General features: G+C 42.1%; 1 protein-coding gene across 1 annotated transcript in view; it reads right to left on the bottom strand.

The window, feature by feature from the left end:
* Positions 1-15,121, bottom strand: part of LOC123970207 (metal transporter CNNM1-like) — a 16,698-nt gene extending 1,577 nt beyond the window's left edge. The window contains exons 1-9 of the mRNA XM_046048126.1: positions 13,681-15,121; positions 6,494-6,637; positions 6,234-6,374; positions 5,836-6,005; positions 5,484-5,574; positions 4,664-4,809; positions 2,794-3,073; positions 1,296-1,400; positions 790-894 (exon numbers count right to left, since the gene is read on the bottom strand). Of these exons, the coding sequence (XP_045904082.1) occupies positions 790-894; positions 1,296-1,400; positions 2,794-3,073; positions 4,664-4,809; positions 5,484-5,574; positions 5,836-6,005; positions 6,234-6,374; positions 6,494-6,637; positions 13,681-15,121 (2,623 nt within the window). The remainder of the gene's footprint in view (positions 1-789; positions 895-1,295; positions 1,401-2,793; positions 3,074-4,663; positions 4,810-5,483; positions 5,575-5,835; positions 6,006-6,233; positions 6,375-6,493; positions 6,638-13,680) is intronic.
* Positions 15,122-15,587: the final 466 nt, after the last annotated feature.

Raw genomic sequence — 15,587 nt, 5'->3', positions numbered from 1 at the left:
AATTTTGTGTAGACTCAAATCGAAACAAGATGGTTTTCATACAGAGTGACATGAAGCATGTCCATTCAAAAACGTCACAAACTATTTTTTTTGTTTGTGTCTAGTTTTATCTTTACGTGTAGTTTCTTGTCTTATAATCTATGCTTTGCAAATTGGCCAATAATAATGTGTACCTTTGTAGAGGAAAAACACTGGCATGGTCGTTTAAGAAACAACATGGGAATGCCAAGTGGGCAAATTGAAAACAAAAATGTGAGTGTAAGTAGGAGGCAGATTCTGGAGGGGAAGCTATGTGTGTGTGTGTGTGTGTGTGGGTGTGTGTGTGTGTGTGTGTGTGTGTGTGTGGGTGTGTGTGTGTGTGTGTGTGTGTGTGTGTGTGTGTTTCCTATGGTGGTTGTGTTTGCATGTGAATGAACGCCAAGGAGGGAAAGAGAGAGGGAAACAGAAAAAGGTTGGTTGATAGATGGATTGTGTGCCTGTGTGTGTGTGTGTGTGTGTGTGTGTGTGTGTGTGTGTGTGGGTGGGAGGAGGTGTTATATTACTATCTTTGTGAGGACCATTATTGGTTTTAAACCAGCGCAGTGAAGACATTGTGGCCAGTCCTTCCATCCTCACTACGCACTGTTTGAAGATTAAGACTCGGCATAAAGGTTTGAATTTAGTTTAGGCTAGAGTACGGGTTGGGGTTATGCATTTGTAGTTGTGATGGTTAAGGTTAGACACTAGATAATGCATTATGTCCTCACAAGTATAGACACAGAAATGTGGGTTTGTGAGAGAGAGACTGACTGAGTTTGAGCAGGAGTTTCTTGCCGAGTGTGTCCTCTGAGCCACTCAGCGAGAGGCTGCTGATGAAAGGAGATGTGTCCGTTTCTATGGGAATGGAGGCCATGTCTAAGAGAGAGAGAGAGAGAGAGAGACATAGTCATGACCCTGTCAATGAAGAACAGCTTTGGTCTCGGTTGGAGGAGAGATTAAAGTCCTGTAGGCCCCTCAGCTAGTACAAATTTGGGAAATTGCTACTTGCTGGAAAATATTTGGATGTGAAAATAAGATTGCTTTATTCAGTAAGTGGTGCTGTTAAAGATGTTTCTCCTATTTCTTTACACATGGTGACTATCTCTGCTCATGCTAACCACCCAGGTCAAAAGTGGAAGCAGAAAAAATAACGTTAAATCACTAGAATTTATTAACGTTACCATCACATGTAGAAGGTTAGCTGTAAGGGTTGTTGTGATCAATCACATTTTTTGTGTGAAAACATCTGTTTGCATAAATGGAGGTTGATATCGTACCAGTGTGTGTGTCAGTCTCCGATCTGTCCTCTCTGATGTAGGGGATCTCATCCATCCGGAGAAACACTGAATCACTGGGACTCTTCTGGCCATCCGACTTACTACCTGCAGCACACACATACATGTAGACAGAAGCACGCATCAGAATACATGTGATACCTTTCCATTTAGGGCAGGTCATGAGAGAGAACTAGTTGCCAATTTGTCATTAATTTAAAGTAAAAAAAAAAAAAAAAACCAACATAACTCTCTGCTGCAAATGTTTCTTTATCTTTAACTTATTCTATTCACACAATGACAATATGTAAATGGCGGAACAGCCGCCAGTGGCAATTCGGGAGTTCAGTATCTTGCCCAAGGGCACATCGGCATGCGGCCTGGGAGCCAGGGATTGAACCGCCAACCTACCGATTAACAGCCAACCTGCTCCAACACCTGAGCCGCAGCCAACAATACATAGAGCCATACAATATGCACTTGACAAACACCCATCTTTTTGTTATTTCTGTTGGCCAAAATAACACATCTACAAAATAAAAACTTTCTTTTTTTATTTGTACTCAAAACGAATAAGGCACTTGTGTCTTTAATTAGACTACCTGATGGTAGAAGGTTGGTTTTGTAATCAGCAATGGCTAATTATTTTTCCTCAGTGTTATAACATTTGCCGTTGGTCTTCTTGAGATGCGTCATTTCGCAAAACGCTTAGGAACAAAATAACTAATTTCAAGTGGTGCATCAATATTTCAGATGGTTTTAATCTCATCATGTTTGCCTTCAGTGACAAATTTAAAAAAAGATGGTTCATTTAAACTGTAGTCCACAGTAGAAGAGATGGTTATGGAAGATTATAACCGCTGTAAACGTCACTGCTGCAACACATTAACATAAAACCTCAATATAGAGTTACAGAAATGTTATGTATGTTGCACTTGGATTGTACATGTGAATATTTTTGGGTGTGGAATTAAAGGTTCACTTGAAATACATTTTGAAAATTGCCCTACCATGACCCACTATTACATGAACTTAATTTTAACCCAACCAACCCAAACCAAACTCATTGAGGTCGAACCAAAATGTCCAAAGTCTAAATGTTAAGCTGGTTCTCATTTAGTTTATTTCCCAAACATGTCCTAAAACATAGTAAGTACAAACCCCCCCCCCCCACACTGAGATACTCCCACCTTTTCTTTCTGTTTGTTTTCTCTGTCATCTGTTTATCTCTCCTCAGACTGCGTCTCTGTCACAATATTTTTAAAAACATCTTTTTGCAGCTCGAGCTGGCTGAGGTTATTAAACTCTGTTCGTCCTGAATATTACGCCCGTATGGATCCAGACAAAACTAATTTGAGAGAGCAGCTTTTGTTTGTTGGTTCACATAATATTTTATTGACGGTCGGTCTGAACTGTAAACATGCAGCAGGATCCTCATTTGCCCTTTGACACTCTATGTTTGGACTAATCACCACATGCCTCTGGAGTCGAGGAAACTTACGGACGATGCGGTTCTTCTCGTTCAGCAGCGAGGTGCTGTGTGGGACGCTGGACTGCTGTCCTCGGGTTCGGGCTGAGCTGGGCCGGCCCTGCTCTCTGGGTGGGGGCATGAGGGTGGTGGTGGTGGGCTGCGGGGGCATTAGGGTGGCCCCGTGTTCCGTTGTCGGAGGCTCCGGTATCAGGGTGTTGCCTTCTGTCAGACGGGTGTCAGCATCAGGCGTCTGAGGAGAGTTGTCCATCCGGGTGGCTGTTAAAGCGTTCTGGTAGTGGCTCCGGGTGATCTGACACATTAAAGCATTATAGGTATTATTAAATTATTAGATTGTTCTCAAATAAAGGTTAATGTGCAGCTGTAGTACATTTATATGAAGCCTATAGGTAAATGTGTTTAAATTACTGAAATAACAGAACACTGTCACAGTTTAATTGATTGCTGATGTATTGTTGATCATGTTTATGTTTTAACTGAAGAATCACATGTTGTTAAACTCATAATATAAATACAATACATAGAGTTTTTCCCCAGTGTTGGACATAAAAGGTTTAACGCAACAGCAGTGAGTTTTACTTATTTTTCTTTTCCATGTTATGCAAAAAAAGCTTTCAGGCTGTAACTAATATCATGTCGATTCAATTCAATTCAATTCAGTTTTATTTATATACGTGTAACGTCCCCATCTTTCGGCTGCTGGGATGTCTGTCTCTTTGTGTCCTGTGTTGCAGATGTCAAGAGGCGTGGTTAAAATCATCAGCTGTTGGAACCACCTGGGCCCGGTGGTCTCCACTATAAGAGCGCGTCGTTTGTTCTGCAATGGGGGCTAGAGAGGAGCGATACCCTGTTCCCTATGCTCCACACTCCTCGATATTTTGCATGCATACCCGCTGACATGACTGATCTACTGATAATCATACTTCATATGATTTTTTGGAATATTAAGTTGTTTCTGTTTAGTTTGAAATAAATGGTACCTTTTCTGCAGTTTGTGTCATTGTCCTGGGGGTTTTTTTGTCGCGGTTTTAAGCCAGCTGTGACCAAATCACAACAACAGTTATCTCAGAGCGCTTTTCATAAAAGAGCAGGTCTAGAGCGGACTCTGTGATGTTTACAGAAACCCAACATGTCCTCTGCATTTGTTGTATTCAACTTTATTTTTGCCTTGCTAGCAGAAAGGAAGATATTCATAGTCACAAGGGGAAGATTCCTGACAGCTTTAGTGACCCCCTGACCCCCGTCTAGCTCCATCATCCTTCCTTTTGACTAAAACTGTGGTCCATGACAAGTTATCTCAAAAACACATTTTCATGAAATCTGCTGTGGACATCCATGGTCCCTGAATGCTAATATTTGCTGTGACCCCTCATCTTCCATTTCCGCTATCCCATAATAGGTGTGTAGGTTCCAGCTGTAAACCACAACAACCCCAGTTTTACTCTCCCCATCTCTCTCTCTCCCCTCATTTCCTGTCATCTATCTACTGTTGACTTTTACCAGCTTTACGAGCAAGTTATCTTATACTGTCACAATTTTCATATCTCAGTTGGCCCTAAGAATAGCAAAAATGTCATGTTGTTGACTCCATCCAAAACTTTCACATTGTGCAGTGTAATGAACCCTCTGGGGACGGCTGGCAGAACTTTGGATGTTTCCTCTTTTTCACATTCTGACATGTTATATTTTATAAGTTCATTCTAAATGTACAACATCTGCTGCCTACAATTAACCCCAAATCAAATCACCAAATAAATGAAAGAAAAGAAAACCCAGCCTGAAACTCCACACGCTATTGTCTTCACAGATCAAAGTAAAGGCGAAAACAGAATGTTTAAAAGGAAGAAATCCAGACTGAGGTCATTTGAGATTCAGATGCTACCTTGATGATCTGTAGATGTGTGAGCTGTCTGACAGAGTAGTCTGGCAGGTAGACGTTCCCCCCTCCGTTCAGTTGGCCCATGCTTCCTCCGTACGGCATAGACTCAGAGCGGTCCAAACCACTGCTGCGAGAGGGGGATCTGTGGACTGCAGAGGAAGCATAGACTTTAAATATTTGTCCTACACATTCTCAAGGACAAGACGAGAACTGGTATTGTCAATCAGTCATTGACAAAGTGAGCTCAGGGACGCAAACTCATTTCACCTCGCTTAACAAGTGAATGGCTTTAAAATGTTCATTCATCTCATTCACTTTACTTGATGAATGCTGCATTCAAGGGTTTGGCAGTTGAATAAATTGAAAATGTTCACATATTTCTTGTGATTGAACTGTTTTGATTTCCCTGCAGTATGCAGTATATCTCTTCTGTTGTGCGTTTGTGTGTAATTAATTAAAAAAGCTATCAAGAGTGGAATTGGTTTTATTTTTGGCCTTGTGTTTCTGTGCTTGTGTGAATTTATATATTTAAGCTTTTCAATGTTTGTGTGTTTTTGTGTCTGTTTCTATTGCCACTTCTATGTTAAAACATCTGGCGTGAGGCTGTGGAACATCCCTCAGTTCTTCTAAATTACAATTATCTCTTCACTTTAGGGTAAATATTAAAATCTGGATTGAATTTAGGTGGTCAGGTTAAGGCAGGAGTGTATTTTAGGTCTGTGGAGGATAGGAAGGAGGTTAGGTTTGGGGGTCTGGGAGCGGTTTGTCATTGAAATGTCCCCATAACAATGCAATTATAAGATGTTTGTGTGTGTATTTATACCTGTTGGCATGATGGCAGGTACCCCAAAGTAAGAAAAAGCTCCATTCTCAAACTTCAGCGCCTCTTTACCAAACTCCACCTCAACTCTACCCTGAACACACCAGAGAAACACCACAAGAAGATAAACATGTTTTTTAGTTTGCATCTTATCTTCTGTTAATTACTGTGCATCATTTCCAATGTTAACATAATGGCCTAGACTCTTTATCAACCCAGGACACATCAATGTATCGTTTGCAGCCCTCAGAGAGTTTTAATAACCACAACAGCAACAGCATATTGAAAGAGCCTCTCAAAATGTTGTGGAGGGACTGAACCACAAATGTCCAAAACATAAAGACAGGAAGTCTACCTGCAGCACCAGGATGAAGTAGTCCACAGGTTTGTTGCGCTGGAAAAGGAAGTGCTGTGTTGCTCGCTTGTTTTTCTCATCAAACTTGAGATCCTGAACCACACTGGGGTGTTTGATCAGCCTCAACAAGATCTTCTCTGAGATATGACCTGGTTTGAAGGGCTCCACCTCTGAAGGATGGAGGAAAGCGTCAGTGTTACTGAATATTTTGACTTTATTAGGGTTTTCTCATTCTCATTTTACTCTTCCATATGTGGACGTTAATGGTACACTGCCCTGAGATTATTCGGTTTTGCGACATGGTAGAAGGAATAAAAGCTCCTTCCTCGTGAGGATGTTTGTTCCATGAAGTATAGAGATACAGGAACAGCATCAGCAGCAAGCTGATTGGCTGTTACCTGTGGAGAGGAAGCGATGCGTTGCCAGGAGAAGCTGAGGAGAAATCTTCACTTTCATCTCGTTCTCTGACAGTTTGAAGATGGAGAAGTCCTGCTGCTTGCGCTCGTGGTGAGAAACACGGCGCTTTGAGCGATTATCAGCTGACAGGACACACACATACACACACACCAACACACACAAAATGAGGATGTTCAAATCACACTTTTTTATGTTTCAAAATATTTTGACATGTTACGTGTGCGTGTGTGTGCGTACATACTGTAGAGGTCTGTCTCGTCCAGGATCTCTGACTTGATGATCTCCTCGATGATGTCCTCCAGGGTGACGATTCCCAGCACCTCATAGAAAGGGTCGCCCTCGCCCTCGTTGTTTACTCGCTGCACAATGGCGAGGTGGGACTTCCCTGGAGGGTGACATTAATCGGAAAGCTCAAATCAGATTTGCTTTTAACCCACAATGCATTGTTTAACACCCTTGCAGATAGCAGCACCTGAACAAAAAAAAAAAAAGAGTATGTTAATAGACATCAATAGTAAAAAAACAGAAGAAAATCTTACATAAAACACAAAGACTAAAGTGTAAATGAATAAATACAATTTAAAAACATTAATAAGGAGTATTTAAACAAGATAATCACTTTTTCTGCTGTAAACAATGTCTGTAGAACATAACATGGGCAGACATGATACTCGACTGTGGTGACAGAAAGAATATGCACTTTGATTTCACTGAAGAAACTTTTTAACCAAAATGTAAAAATATGAAATAATAAGGGAGGGAATTGCTTTTCCTCATTCAGTTTTTCCATCCAGAATAAAGCTAGTCCAGGATTCAAACCAGCAGACTTGCAGCCACAAACCCACTTCAAGAATATGTCAATTAAAGTTAACCCAATTAAAACTATAAGTACGCCCATTTATCACAATTATGCAACTGTTCACAGTGACTGAACCTCTTCTTCATCATTCATTTAAATGTAAATTAAGACAATATGGGGATTGTGAATTATGTGTATATTCAGGAATTGTAATAGGTATAATTATCTTATGTATACGTGTGTCGATTAGTGATCTAATTCTTGTGATTCTTCATGTAAAATTGGTTTGCTCCCCCAGTAATGGAAAATACTCGATCACGTGATTTAAAACTGATTGGATGGCAAAGGAGTTGATGAAGCGTCACAGTACAACAACCTGGCTTCAATATATGTTTAGATTTTACTGACAGCAAGAGAAATATGGAGATTTCCTCAGATCCTCTGAAACATAACTACATTAATAAATTAAAATTGCAGCAGTTAGTTGCAGTGAAAGTTTTTTTTTAAAAAGGTATGGATGTTGTTGCTGTTATTCACTGAACAAGTGAGTCACGAGATACCAGAATACAGTTACAGTGGTTGAGTATTTTCAAATCATTAGATTTTATATTTAGAGTTTGGATTAGATTTGTGTAAAGCTCACATCGCCTCTCACATGTATGACTCACGCTGAGTGGGAGAGGAGCTCTGCAGTCTGATGTTCAGTAAGTCGGGAAACAGCAGGAGCTGAATGGAGTGGGTGTAACAGCAGGGAGGATTCAATACAAAACACACAGTCTCTGGATCCATCACATAAACACACTCAGATGACATTTCCAGAATCCGCAGTGCTTCTGCTGTGTTTACCTCCAGGATGATGAGTGTATGCTTTTGAGGGTAAAAATGTTGGGGGTTTTCCAAAGATAAATGGAATAATTAATAATCCATGCACTGCTGGATGAAAAACTCATCCAAGAGCAGATTTTGCAGAAGAAAATAAAACAAAACAGAGCAGTCTTTAATCAGGCTGACAGGATCTTAAATGTTAAGTGCTTATTTAAGTTAATTTAAGGTAGGCGGTTCTGTAAATGGCATGGAAGGCACAAGAGGAAAGGGTTGTATCTGCATTGCAGGCAGCTACAGTTTTGTCCTTGAGTCAGTCATCCCACCATTACATAATTCACAACTTTACTGTCAGTGTCCATGGGCTCACACACACACACAAACACACAACACGCATGCACAAATACTCGTGCACTCCCTGCACACATACACACACTGCCAGAAAACAGAGTGAATCGTTGTTTGTGGCTCCTCCTCAGCAGTCTGGCTCCAAATCAACTTCCTCACTGAGATTCTTTCTCTGCTTCTACACTCTCTGCCTGCCAAATAGGCCTACTACCTCTGTCACACACGCCAATACACACACAGAGTCACTAAACACAAGTCTGGCAGAGCAGCATTCAGCTAAATGGGTCAGCCTTGCAGAACAGAGTGAAAGAGAGTATTTGCAGCTAATGTGTTATATGTTCTTTCTCTCCATCTTCTGCAGATTTAAGAACCACATCTCCAATTTCAGTTCAGTTTTAGTTTTAGTTTCTCCATCAGTGTCTTCTTCACATTTTGTTTCTGTTTGGTATTTTTTTGACGCCCTAAAATTCTTTAATTTCCTTGATTTCCCCACAAGTTTCCTCAAAGTTATAAAATCAGTTTTCTGATTGGAAGACTGACTTGATATAAAACAAACTGTATATTCAAACTGAAGACATCCCTGTGAATAGCTTATTGATGTATCTTTGGGAACCTTGGGATCTACACCAGAATTTTAAATAAAATTAAACTTTAACACTACATGGCCGATAAAGCATATGTGAAATAAAATATGTTGCTAATTATTATTGGGATTTTTTGGTAGATGCAGGGGGCAAAGAAAAGTGATAAAAGATGGGAAAGAGAAAGGATGCATGACACATTACAAAGGTGATGAGCTCAAGCCAAATCTTCAACTTTTTCTGCACACTCCAAATAATCCATCTACTGTGGACTGTTTTCACTATTTTTGATGAATTTCAGTTTTTGATAAATTCAGCGCTCAATGAAAACTATATCCAAGAAAATCTTATCTCACTCAAGTACTGGGTTTTGTTATTTTGGCTCCTTTTATGTAACTCAACAGGTAACACAGCTGTTTCCCGAGGGATACATAATTACTCAGAAATAATGTCCTGTGATGCACTGAGTGAATCCAATTAGAAAAAATCAAACAGCAGATTAAACCATTGTTGGAAAGTCCAGATTTCTTCAACAGTTTTTTAAATTTTTTAAAAGCTGTCCTTCTGTTAAGTAATTAATGATGGCCCAGATGAGATTTAAGTTTCCCAGTGGCCAGGCTGCGAGCTTGCTTGCACAACATATGGTATGGTAATTTAGTAATGAGGAATCCGCAGTAAGAAGTAAGAAAATGAAACTCTACATCCATACTTGATCATTCATTCGAGCATAAAAAAAGAATACATTTTCATTGTGAGTCATGGTAATTGATATAAATGCTACCCTGTAATGAATCCATCCCTTGTCCCTTCACACTCTGGCAGCAACCACCTCTTTCAGTGGCAAGACCTGTTAATGTGTTCTTCTAATGACTAAATTCACTTCATCTAGTGTCATTGCAGGATCCCATCTGTGAAGCTTTACAGGTACTAAAACTAAACAATACCAGAGAATAAAATATTTACTGATGAATGATTTTAGGCTTGGGTGCTATGGACCAGGAAGGACTCTAAAACCTCCTAAATTTTAAACTCATTACAGCCTGTTCGTTCATTTAAAATGCTTAAGATTACTTTGGATGACTATTATTTCACCACATGTACCTGTGTTTTCAGGATGAGGGCTGATCAACTGAAACATGTGAATTATTACATGAATATAAAGAGCAGATGGCTGGGAGACACACTGGAAATACAGCACACTGAATATTTTATACGCAGCCTCCTGGGAGACGTCTCCTGGGTTGTGTTGTGTGGATATGGCCCCCCTTAATTACAGCAGTTCCCTATTAATAAAGGGTAAGAGTAAATCATAAATACATTTTTTTAATAAAAATATATCAGGTATTTTTCTTCTTTTGTCAATATTTATCACATCTGGTGCCTACCAACACTCATTTACATTTGGACTCTGAGACAGAAAGCTACAGTATTTGCTTGCCTTTCCTCTTTCTTGGGTTAATTGTCAGGTGGTGACAGGCAGAAGATTTGAGCTTCAATGTGATTAAAGTAGTGTGTTTTGGCTCATTTCTGAAAGACAGCCTCCTTCTCTAGCTTGAGGTTTCTGGCAGAAGTTTGCAGACTCTTGTCCAGGATATTTATGTAATGTTCACCGTTGAGCTTCCTGTCTGTCTAAATAAGATTTCTCTTGCATTGACATGGTTCTCCATACAAGCATGCTACTGCTGCCATTCCTCACAGTGGGGAAGGTGTTACTTGGCTGGCTTCATTTGTGCCAGACATACTGCTTAGCATTCAGGCCAAATAATCCCTCTTTAGTGCCAGTAGACTGGCGGACTCTCTGCTACACCTCTGCAGTGTCTTTAAATGTAGTGAAATCAGTGTTTTATTAACTTGATTTATTCCCCAGATACTGTTTCTTCCATCACACTCTTCTCGTATCTTCTATTGCAGCTAAGGAACTCTCCCTGAAGCACAGATTTGCTTTTAACATATGTAGTTTACAGTAACCATTGTTTCAACATACTTCAAACAGCTTTATTTCTATGCATAGTTAAGACCTGCTTGAAACCGAATTACAGTAATTTGAAAATTTAACCTTGTTGGGTATCTACTCCATAACACTCTGAGTTGTGGTTAAGAAGTCAGCTCAGTCAATCTTTGTAACTTGTAACTAAAATCCAACAGCATTACATTCGTTGAAGGGCACCTAATGACTTATTTTGGACGCTGAACACAAAGTTTAGGACTTGGAGTTGAGAGTTACTTGTGACATAACACTTTAAAACATTGACTTTTTCCCACTTTTTATAGAATCTACACAAATCAAATGTATTAATTTGAAGGAAAATTACAATGAGAAAGCTGATCAGCTGACATATAGAGTGTAAATGTGTAAGTGGAGAAAGAATCAGAAACAGACAAAAACAGATCAGAGAATAACTGCAGTTAAACTGGTCAGAAACATGCTGCTGGCCAGCAGCGGAGGACCTCCAGTATGTTCAACAGTGAATATGAGACCCACTTTTCTCAACTTTGTAGGATGCATTCAAACCCACAGCAGTGATATGCTAACAACAACACAAAGGGCTGCGTTATTGTGGGTATGTTGCTACATGCTACAGTTAAAAGAAGAAACAAAAACAAGGAGGACCTGTTTGATTTACTGTGCCAAGACACTACACATCTTATTGTGCTGCTTTGTTTTTCCCAGAGCTCTCTGTGGCACCATCCACTGCTGCATAGGGTCTCATTAAAGCGAATGAGTGAATCTGTGTTTTTTTCTGCCGCAGTGCCTGAAAGTGTTGTTAAAGAGAGAGGAGAAGGCATGGGTGGAGTTAGAGAGCAACACAGGGAGAAAGACAGAGGGAAAGGCCTTGTTTATAATCCTGTAGTCTGTGCAGATTATCTCTTCCAGATCCCCCTGTGGCAAAGTGACACAGGAGTCATGTTTGTGTTCATCATGACATACATACATAAGAAGGTTAAAGTAAGAGAGAAGAATGGAGATCAATGTATAAAATTATCAGCTGAAATTTGTAAATTGCGTCTTTGCTTTTGTAAAATCGTCCCATAGACATTTCAATGCATTTTCAAAATGTGCAAAGTGGTCATCTTGAAAATAATACATTTAGGTACAACTAGATTTTCACTCAGTGGGTATGAAAGAAGCAAAAATGCAAATACATGCTGTCTAGAACAAGGTGTCCTTTGAGGTTTACCTCTGTCTCTACCTGTCCTCACCATAAACCCAGCAGAAAAAAAAATAGACAATGCTGACTCTGCAGGCTGCCTGAACATGCAGCAAGGCCTGTGACAAATAGCGAGGCCTGTGATTGGCTGGTGAGCACCCCACCCATTTCACTCTATAATAGAGCAGGAATACCAGCTGACTCCTTACAGGAGAATAAACTGTTCTGCCGCAGCAGCACTGCAAACTGGGTTTTAACTTTTTTTTTCTTGCAGGGAGGGGCTATGCAGACTGCAAACTCTTTTCCGCTTCATATTTACACAGATACACATTCACAATACTTCAGTGTTAACGAATGAGCAGCCTCGAGGCTCAGTTTACATTTCCCTATATTCATTAAAAGTTGTCTGTCTGTGGCATTATGCAGCCAGTAAACATAGTACAAATGCTCACTGTCTGAACATGTTTTTCCTAAATTGAACATACATAAAGGAGGTCATCAAGAAAGTGGAGTGGTTTGAATTGTTTTTTTTTCCTTCACACTGCCTGTTTAAATAAACCTATTTGACCATGTGTATCTAAATAGAAGTAATTCTGTATTTCTGAAAACTCTTGACTCTCCCCTTAAATTTCACCTGACGTTTCTTCATCTTGACCGCCTACACAATGTGCCATTTTGAGATGTCCCAGACAAAAGTTGACAATCATGAGAGAAACAGTATTCCACTGTGAGAAACACAGCCCATTTGGTTAGACCCTTCTCACACTGTGTGATATGAAATGAACCTGTGAGTTCACTTACATGCTCCACATATCCCAGGGGCCTTGACCAAGCGTACCACATGGGCTTTATGGTCTTGATAAGAACACCTGGAAGGCATATTGCTTGGTTATAATTACTTTTTGCATGATGTGTGTTTGATCTCCTGCACAGGATTTTTTAGATGCTCACACATCATCACTGCCGGGTGACAGTCTCATGTCTCCAGATGTGTAAATCTTTCAAGACTCTAAAAAATAAAAGCTTATTTTATTTCAACTTTCCAGTATCATTTGGTTTTACAAATCTGAAGAGATGTCTTCTTCCTGGGGTTGTTACAATTTCCCCACATGAGTGTAATCCTTCGGTCTTTGTTAAAAGAATGGAAATAAAAGAGATGATGGAGGTGTCATCTTGATGACTTGTAGATTAAAGGCTACTCAACAGACAAAGAGGTGTCAAAGGGACCAGGATGAACAGGCGAGTCAGCACCCAGAGCCTCAGCTGCTGTACCCCACACCTAGAGGTAACCATTGTAACTAAACACCCAACAGATGCCAGACTCCATGTGGGCTCATTTCCCTTTCCCCTGCATGCCAGTACTAACTCTGGCACCACAGCTGCAAGAAGTATTGCTGCTTCGAGGAGCCTTGATGATGATGAACACAACACATGCATCATGAGTGAGAGAGATGAGGAAAGACAGAATAAAGTATCCCATAATCATTATAGGCTACAAATACAGTATTATTACCATATGCTACTTGGGGAAGAGACAATGTGTTAACCAGATAACCTCCTTTGCAGGTATTTTTCTCTGATTAAATGTATTTTTCTATGTGTCTGCAATTTCAAACAATGTCTTTATAATCTTGTATGAACTTCAATAATGTCACTTGCTGAACTTTTCCCAGTTAGGGCCCCACGCCTGAAACAGACACACACACACACCCCTGCGCGCCACCCTCACCTTTCTTGAACTCCTCCAGCATGGCGTCCAGTTTGGTGTCGTTGAAGACGAAGTGCAGCGGGTGTTTGTAGAACTGGGTGATAGTCTTCAGCGGGGTGCAGTCGTCCGGGTCCACAAACGCGAGGTCTTTGACGAAAAGGATGTCCACGATGTTGGACCGCTCGTTCTCGAACACCGGTATCCTCGTGTATCCACTCTGCATGATATCCGACATGGTGTTGAAGTCCAGCACGACGTCCGAGGCCAGCATGAAGCAGTCGGACAGCGGCGTCAGGACGTCCTCCACGGTTTTGGTGCGTAGTTCCAACGCTCCCTGGATGATGTTGAGCTCCTCTTTGACCAGGTCGTGGTACGGGTCGGTGACGCGCAGCATCTCCAGGAGTTTCTCTCGGGTGTAAAAGATGGAGATCTCCTGGTTGAGGATGAGGTCCAGCAGTTTGCTGATGGGGTAGGAGATGGGAAAGGAGAGCACCATCAGCAGCCGCGTCACCCAGATGGTTTTGGAGGCGATGGCCAGACCGTGACGGGACGCCACAGAGTGTGGAAGGATCTCCCCGATGAAGAAAATCCCGAAGGCGCAGATGACCGTGGAGAGCCAGGTCATGCCCAGGATCTGGCACACCCACACGGCGAGCGAGGCGTTGATGATTGCGGTCCCCAGCAGTAAAGTGCAGAGGACGTAGTTACCATGCCGACGAACCGACTCGATTTTCCGCGCGTAGTTCTGCTCTTTGTCGGTGCCGCTGTTCTGGAGGACCTGAAGCTCCACTGGGTCTAGCGCCAGAAGGCTCAGGTTCAACCCGCTGAAAAGAGCTGACAGCGCGAGCAGCAGGACGGACACCAACACCTGCAACCAGAGCTCCGGGACAGCCGCGCGCTCCACCACGGCCACCCAGAAATCCCTTGTCCGGTAGTGTTCCCATTTGGATCCGTCAAAGGCGCACATGGAGTAGTATTTGATCTTCTCCCCCTTCCGCAGGTCCTTGGCCAGCAGCTCCACAAGAACTGAGTTCTGACTGGACGCAGACTTGAAAGAACCTAAAACCTCGATGTCGGACGTCCTGGTGTTCTTGTCCATGCACATGTTCCGCTTCGGGTGAACTTGTCCCTCTCGCCCGGGAGTTGGCTCCTCGATGAAGGCGATCCAGGGCGCGGCGTTGTTGGCGCGAGTCCCTGCGGTGCGGTTGAGCCTCTGCGGGGAGGTGGAGTAATAAACCCGCAGCATGAAGCGGGTTCCCTCGGTGGCTTTCAGCACCCCGTCCGCCACGGACAGCTCCGCCCCGGTCTCCTCAGGCCGAAAGCCGAGCAAGCCGAGCGCCGGGGCGGGGAGCAGAGTGCAGGCGGAGAGGGAGAGCAGCAGCAGGCGGGAGGGAGAGAGCGGAGCCCCGCGTGAGAGCAGGGCTCCGGTTCGGGACCGCGCGGCCGCATCCTCCGCAGCCATGATGCGGTGTGAGATGTTCGTTCAGTCCAGAGCTCCTGGGTCACGTGGTTATGCGTGGTTCCGGTCCATGCGGGAGAAGGAGGGACCAGCAGCTCTCTGCTGGTGATTATGATGTTCTGCTGTACAGAGAGAGAGATGCGCTCCACTGTGCCGTGACGTAACTTTCTAATAATAGCCTCGAGCTCACCACCATGAATACTACTGTAGTAATAGGCTACAGGAGTTCACGAATTCTTGATCGAGCTCACAGATTTGTAGCAATGTCTTGTGTTTTATGAATATTTGAACCTTCAGTTGTGTCACTTTTGTGTCACGACTTCTGGTGTGTGCGGTGTTTGGCCCGTGGCCAGTGAGTTTAGAATGAATAGAATAGTTAATCAGGAAGATACTCCACTGTTAAACACCCCAAAATAATTTGCAAAATTTGGACCAAAAGCCATTAATTTACAATTTCTTAACATTTACA

The sequence above is a fragment of the Micropterus dolomieu genome, linkage group LG01 (genome assembly GCF_021292245.1).
Source record: "Micropterus dolomieu isolate WLL.071019.BEF.003 ecotype Adirondacks linkage group LG01, ASM2129224v1, whole genome shotgun sequence".
Classification (NCBI taxonomy): Eukaryota; Metazoa; Chordata; class Actinopteri; order Centrarchiformes; family Centrarchidae; genus Micropterus; species Micropterus dolomieu.
The sequence above is the reverse complement of the archived record's forward strand: the minus strand, read 5'-3'. Positions and strand labels throughout refer to the sequence as shown.